Source organism: Poecilia formosa, unplaced genomic scaffold (assembly GCF_000485575.1).
Source record: "Poecilia formosa unplaced genomic scaffold, Poecilia_formosa-5.1.2 Scaffold189, whole genome shotgun sequence".
Taxonomy (NCBI): Eukaryota; Metazoa; Chordata; class Actinopteri; order Cyprinodontiformes; family Poeciliidae; genus Poecilia; species Poecilia formosa.
Window position 1 is genome coordinate 967,139 of NW_006800128.1, and position 7,221 is coordinate 974,359.

Sequence of the window (7,221 nt, forward strand, 5' to 3'; positions counted from 1 at the left end):
GTCATAAATATTCATGAAGGCTAATTCATGTTCATGACAGGTGTTATGTCAGTCTTATTCACCCCCCTTCAAATAAAGTGTTACCCAAATCTTTAAACATGATGAAAACCAAAAGTAGGTAAAACAAGTATAACTTTAATTATTTCAGATATATAGAATGGTATTACAATGACTTCACCAAAACATCTCCTTAAGTCAAATTATCTGACTACAAAACTTTACAAAGATGTATACAAGAATATATACATTCAAGAAAAGTACATATTTTAGCAGGAGAAAGTGTTAGCTGTGGCAGTGGGAGTTTATGTTGCTATTAAATGCAACCAAAATATAAAAAGGATATCTGATATGTTGTTATAAGGACAAATTATCTTAGACTTAATTAGATTAGGCCTTATTTTGACTGATTTTCTTTCCCACTGAACCTTCCTTTCAACAGTCCAATAAATCCTTCCTGATGTGTTGATCAAGTGCCAAGCTGGAGGAACAGATTGTTATGGTCCACTGAGATCGCATATAAGGAGCTGCACTGTACTGAGAATAGACCCCAAATTCTCACAAACTTTGGCTCTCAGAAAACAAATTCTGGTCCAATTTTGCAATTCAACCACAATAATATCCTCCAACACCTGCAAACAGAACAATTAAAACAGGGATGGAGGTAACTGCTGCCCATAATGATGCCTGAGGATTGGTTGGAGCATTTCAGAGATTAAACAAATATGAAAACCACAATTAAATCTCTGGAATGAACAATAAAGGAAAACTGAAAAACAACCTAAACCTTGAATTGATTAACCCTCCTGCGGTCTTGCCGTGACAGACAACGAGGAAGCGCACACAGGGTCAGTGCGACCCCACCGGACCGCATACAGGTTCAAAAGCTTGAGGGGTTCGATGGACCACAGGAAGGTTAACATTATTTTACATGTCAAACATAAATAGAAAGTATTATTAAGAAACATATCTTGAGTTACAGGAAGTTCAAAGAGATGTTTTTGTTCTTGACAATCAGATTTTCACAATCATTTCATTGCAACCTATTTCCTAGATCCATCATCTGTAAAGGAATTTGTCAGCTTTTCGCAGTTTATAACTCATCTATGAAGAGCTTCACTCTAGTGCTAGAATTCCTCAAAGTAGTGGTTAATGGAATTAATTTTACAGATATTTGTTGTATGTTTATAGATTTGAAGTTAAGAATCAGAAAAGTCATGATGGACAGAAAAATGTTAAAACTTTTGCAGATTGTTTCTTTATACTCAATAAGTGAACTATATTTTGGGATGCAGAGTATGGCAACAATCTACTTAGTTCAAATAAAGTTTTTAAATTAAATTAAAAAAACATTCAGATCTAAAGATAAAATATAACTAAACATGATGAGTCTGAAAGAAAAGTCAGAAGATTAAAAATAAAAATCTATATGAAGGATTGTGTGCCATAAAGAGAACTACAGCATGTTTATAGTGAAAAAAACTGCTTGCTGTTAACTAGCTGTAACAGAGCTGACAGGCTCTCCCTGTATGCTGCATATGGTTTAATTGTCCAGATCAGGTTGGAGGAATGCTGAGCTTCATCACAGGAGATGGAAAGCAGATCTAAAGATCTCATCCTGCTCAGCCAGTCAAACAACTACAGGACAACAAGAGAAGGGCGCCCAAAGTGGGTCCTCGAGGGCCGGCATCCTGCATGTTTTAGCTCTCTCCCTGGTTTAACACACCTGGATCAAATGATGGCTCGTTGGAAGGCCTAAGAGGAACATCGACAAGGTGAAAAAGTTGTTACTACCTCCAGGGAGAGAACTAAAACATGCAGGATGCCGGCCCTCGAGGACCAACTTTGGGCGCCCCTGAACTAGAGAATAGCAAAAGCAAAGTACAGTCCAACAAACTACACATCACTCCAACAGTAAAGTTCACTTGAGTCAAAGTGAAAAAGCAAACAGCTGAAACTAAGCACTTCACCTCCAAGTAAAACACTGCTTACAATGTCTGCTCTCACAGCGGTTGGCTGTAGTCTTACATGGCCTCCAGCACAGCGAGCCCAGCTTCTACTTTTGATCTGGATTCCATGAGGAGAGAAGTCCTGTGACAGTCCGACTTCAAACAGGGACGTGTATCCAAGCACAGAAAAATGGAGGGTTGTTGGAGGATGTGGTAGGCGGATGGACGACGGGCTGGACTAGTGGAACGCCAGAGGAGACGGCTCACTGGACTACCTCAAAGTAGTGGAGGATGGCCATGATGTGCTGCGGCATGAAGACGTAGCCAGTGTAGATGGCCATGGCAGCCACGGAGATCAGCAGGGAGTCTGACAGGCAGAGATTAAGGAAGAACTTCCTAGTGGGAAAAGACTCTTTCTGCTGCGAGGGATTGCAAAGTTATTAGCAGCATCGCATCATAAAATAACAATTACACTGCATAGAGATTCCTTGTAGAGACAAAGATTAAGGTGAGGGTTAAAGGTTAATGCATTGCATTTCCAGTCTGTGTGTCTTGCACACAGACTGGAAAGATGATTGCTCGGAGGCTTTTCTTTCTGCGTGTCAAGTCCAACCATTTGCAGCCTGTTACACTAACTCATGCAGCTGCGTGTGCTTCGTAACAGTATTTATCATTTTTAATTGTACGTCTTTGATGGTTTCTTCCTCTACACTATGTTAGAGGAAGAAGATGATCAAAAACTTTCTCTTTTTTTTCAAGCATACCAGAGTTGGAATCTCCATATTTGTGTGTTTCTGGAACACCTATAAATCTGACACATATGCGGCATCTGCAAACAGTAGCGGTAGATGATGAAGCAGCTTGTTTTGATCTACTGGTTCATTTCTGCTTCAAAAACTGATCTGATGCAACGCTGGAAAAGACTATTGTGTTCAAGTTGTGTTGAAGGTATTAGCCTATCAGTGAAGCTATTCAAGCCTGAAATAGCATCTCAACGTTAAACATGTAGCAGCAGCACAGACGTCCCACACACTAATGTCAGTGTCCATAGTACACATTTCTGAAGAAGTTCAACAAATGATCAGAGCTTCATGAAACTCTGGAAAGATGAAAGGACACAATAACACTTTGCTCCAATCTGAAGTTTGAAGAACCTGAGGAACAAACTACACAGAGTACCGTAAATACATTTGTTGTTGAGTTCATTTGTCTATGTATTCAGTAATTTAATAGTCTGGAATTAAGCCATTGCTTATTTTGTAAATATGGCATTCGATTAAAACCCAGTTAATTTTGCGAAGTTCAAAGTACAGTTTTTTTATGAATTAAGTAAAAGTTTCAAACTCAGCCAAAAAAATAATACAAAATAAATAAATAAATAAATAACCCTCAAGAAATGTTTATTTGTTGTAATAAAGCTTCTTGAACTTAATTGATTTGTTGCCAAGGTGGTTTACTTTTAAATTGTGACATTTGTGGAGAATGCTGACTTTTAGATTGAACACCAGACTAATATGTACCAATTACATTTATTAAATTACAATAATTTAGTATCTTTTTGTAAAAACAAAAAAAACAAAAAGAAAAACTTTTAAGAGTAATTTTACTACACTGATTGTTCAATTAAAAGGTATGCTTTTAAATGAGCAATCTTATTGTAAAGTAACAATACTCTTCCCTGAGTACAATTTATGTATCTAGTGTGAGTAACTTCACTGAAATCATATTTAATGACGTACCCAATCAAGCTGACTTCACTGCAGTAATAACTTTAATAATCCTAGAGTCACTTGTTTCTCAACACAATCTTAAACTAATGTTTCTGAAACTGGATTACTCAGATTGGGGTCAAGAACCACAAACGTTTTAATTAATTAGTCATGTCCCATCAAAACAAAGCAGTGACGCAATAACAAATCCATCGGTTAAACCCGAAACCTTCATTCCTCTTCTCTCGTTTTTATTCAAACGGGCCAGGTTAATGAAAAACTACGTTTGTCACGCAACAGGAAGAGTTTCAGTTTCAGTTTCAACTATAAAGAAGCTCTGTGTTCAGAGAAGTGGAGCTGGTGGAGATTTTCAGGACAGAGCATGGGCTTGGAATTAAAGTGTTTAGAATTTAAGTAAAAAAATAAACGTACCTTCCTGCTTAAGTACATAAAGAAAATCCTATTAATCATAAACTCGTGTAGTTTAAATTTATTACTGACTTGACGTGAACCTCAAAGACAATTTAGCTCAAGTTGTGTCAAATTATCACTTAGCCTAAAGCTAAGGTTAGCTTTCCGCTAGCCACCAGCAGCAAGTTTGAATCATCGTGACACGGAAAAGGATACTGAACACGGTCCTCTCCCAGGGCTCCAGCATGTACAGCGCTGTCACTAGCAGGTACTGGTAATAAAACCAGGACAGCTGCTTCCAACAGTCTCCAAGCGCCATAATCCAACTTCAGAATACTTCAATTTAGCTTTCACCAAGCCTGCCTGTTCCCTGGTTCGTCTTCCGGCGTTTTCCAGAGTGTCTTCCTGTATTTCGTATGGTGTTTATTTTCAGCCAATCACAGCTCGGTTTTCTATTGCGCGAATCTGACGTAATTCAGGACATATACATGAATATGGTTCAGGATTCGCGAATACTACCACTAGTACTACTAGTAATGGTACTAGTACTAGTACTATATTACTAGTATGCTAATCATAATTATGATACTAATACTTATTAGTATAATAACCCTAGGCCAGATGTGATTTTTATGAAGAGACAAAAACTAAGGGAAAACATTAAAGTTCACTGGAATAACAGCAAAGAATGCAAGCTACGTAGAGAGTAGAAAAATATTTAACTCTAACAGTTAGGAAAAGTGGTCAGTTTGTCCTCCAGCAGCAGAACTACAGAGCTCAGAATAACATAATACTCTAACTGTTCTGAACTACCGTACCTCAAAATGTAAACTTTTTGGCAACAGGAAAATAAAAATTGTGAAAAAATCATGGGACTGATAAGAAAAAAGATACTTGTTATTTTAAAATAATTATTCTGTATTTTGGTGAGAAGGTAGGTTTAATTTTTTCCTTTTACTGCATTTGATTGACATTGATTTAAGGTCCAGGGGAATGGAAAAACAGGGATGGGGTTTTTGATATTTTCAGATTTTTTTAACAATCAGAGCTGAGCAACGCTGCTGTTAATTACTTGTTTTTTTAGTTGTAGCAGCTGTAGCTGTATAGGACCACCTATGTGGCCTATACCCAGCACCTCAAATGTGCTGGGTATTTCCCATCCTGCTTACACCCAGCATAAAAGTCCATCCCGCAAAACTCATGTCTCATTTTTTTCCTGAGGAATATGAATCCAGCTGATGAATAACACAGGAATACTTCTCAACATCAAGTCTCTGTCTTTTGTATTCTACTGGCCTGTGACCATAAACATTTCACCATAGATAAAAAACATCTTAACGCTTTTAGAACTGTGCAGCAGATGATAGTTGTTAAAAAAAGAAGCAGATATTAAAATTATAACTGTTTAAAAGTCTTTTAGTTGTTTAAACAGTTGCTGAAAACAAAGAATTATGCGGATTTCAGAGCATAAACCTAAAACGCATTCCCAAGCAAAAGAAAAATTTATTATTTTTCCAGAAGTGGAGTGGAATGTGAAGTAGTAGTTCATTAGGCTGTGCAAGGCTCTCTGACAACAGGCTGAGGTGAACTTCTATGAAAACTGATGCTAATGCAGGAAACTGGATTTACTAAAAGTTGAGAGGAAATCCAGCTATTGATGATAGAACAATCATTTTAGTCAAAACAGGTAAAAACAGTTTCTGTTGGACGAGGTTCCACAGACAAACTGGAAAACAGACAAAAAAGAAATTCAGGATTTGAACCTGTTCAGTCCACCTCAGCAGTGACTGGCCAGTATGTTAAAAAAATGGTAGACCTCGTCTTTGTCAAACACAGCCACCTCTGTGGAGCACTCGGAACATTTCACAGGGTGGTAGATCTCATCAGAGTCCATGCCTGCCGGCCTCGGGCTGGCAGCCTCTGCTGTCTGGCCTCTCCTCCTCTTCCTGGGCTTTTTCTCCTGCTGCATTTTGTAGCGCAGCACCTCATCTGTCTTCACTGTGCAGTTCATCACAAACATGGCTCGATACTGCGTGCGGTACTTCTCATGCCTGGTGAAGACAAAACATAGAACAGTATTTATTCAACACAGTTTCCAATTCATCAAACACTGCTTTGAGATATTACAAATGATAGCTACTTTACAATATGGGTGGACTGGATTGTTATCCCACAATTATAGGAGAAACAGAACAGCATGTAATACATTCACCTTAGAAACCATGGAAAGGTTTCTTGTTGGATGAAGCCAGTTTAAAAACGGATATATAAACACAGTACTATGCAAAAATAGTCATACCCTTTCAACATGCTCACCATTTCGTTCAATTAAAAATTTTATTAAAAAATATTTTATTTATACTAAAGGGAAATTAAATGTTGCCATAGCTCATATCATCCAAGTATCCAAGTAAACTGTCGTCATGGACAGTGACGCTGTGGCCGGAAAGGATCTCCAGTAAGCAGTCAGTCTCGAAACTAATCTCAAGACACCTCTGACTGAAGACTGAATCTATGACAGTTTCAAGACTTAAAAGACATGCTAACAGTTCAGCTTTTGGGCAGCAAAGACAATATTTCATGGTGGAATGACACCAGCAGTTGTTCCCCATTCTGCTAATCCATCTCATTTGCTTTTGCCACTCTTAAGTTATTGAGGAGGATTATACAGAAGCTGCTCAGAGTCAAAATTGGAGACAGCAAAGAGAAGTAGAGGAAGAAGCAGGAGAATAAACTGGAGAGGAACAATATCAGAGATGTGTGGTCAGGGATGAAGAAGATTACAGGCTTCAAACAAAAGGAGGATCAGTTAGATGGAACCTTGTTCCTGAACAGGTTCAGTTCAGGAACATGCTCATCATCATCATCCTCTCCTGTCCAAGGCCAAACACACATCCCACCTTCCTCTAACCCAGAGGTTCCCAAACTGTGGGGCGCACCCCCGAGAGGGGGCGCCGTGTCATTGCAGGGGGGGCGCGGGAAGCCGTCTGGATGAAAAAAAAAAAAAACGAAACATGAACGCTATGCGCTGGGTTTTTACCTTAGAATGGCCAACTCTCTGTTATTCCTCTGTCAATTTGATACAGTAGAGGCTTCCACACTTCCCATATTTGTCTCCTCTGTCACTTTTATCAGCAGTTAAAACTGTTTAATCC

General features: G+C 38.5%; 2 protein-coding genes across 2 annotated transcripts in view; both read right to left on the reverse strand.

Moving 5' to 3' along the window:
- Positions 1–114: 114 nt before the first annotated feature.
- sptssa (serine palmitoyltransferase, small subunit A) lies at positions 115–4,894 on the reverse strand. Its single transcript, XM_007566266.2, has 2 exons — positions 4,283–4,894; positions 115–2,313 (listed from the first exon to the last, which is right to left on the reverse strand). The coding sequence occupies exons 1-2, from the start codon at positions 4,383–4,385 to the stop codon at positions 2,210–2,212; spliced, it is 207 nt and encodes a 68-aa protein (XP_007566328.1). The 5' UTR covers positions 4,386–4,894; the 3' UTR covers positions 115–2,209.
- Positions 4,895–5,144: 250 nt separating this feature from the next.
- The window catches only part of eapp (e2f-associated phosphoprotein), an 8,090-nt gene continuing 6,013 nt past the window's right edge, over positions 5,145–7,221 (reverse strand). The window contains exon 6 of the mRNA XM_007566267.2: positions 5,145–6,117. Coding sequence (XP_007566329.1) covers positions 5,844–6,117 — 274 coding nt within the window. The 3' untranslated portion in view covers positions 5,145–5,843. The remainder of the gene's footprint in view (positions 6,118–7,221) is intronic.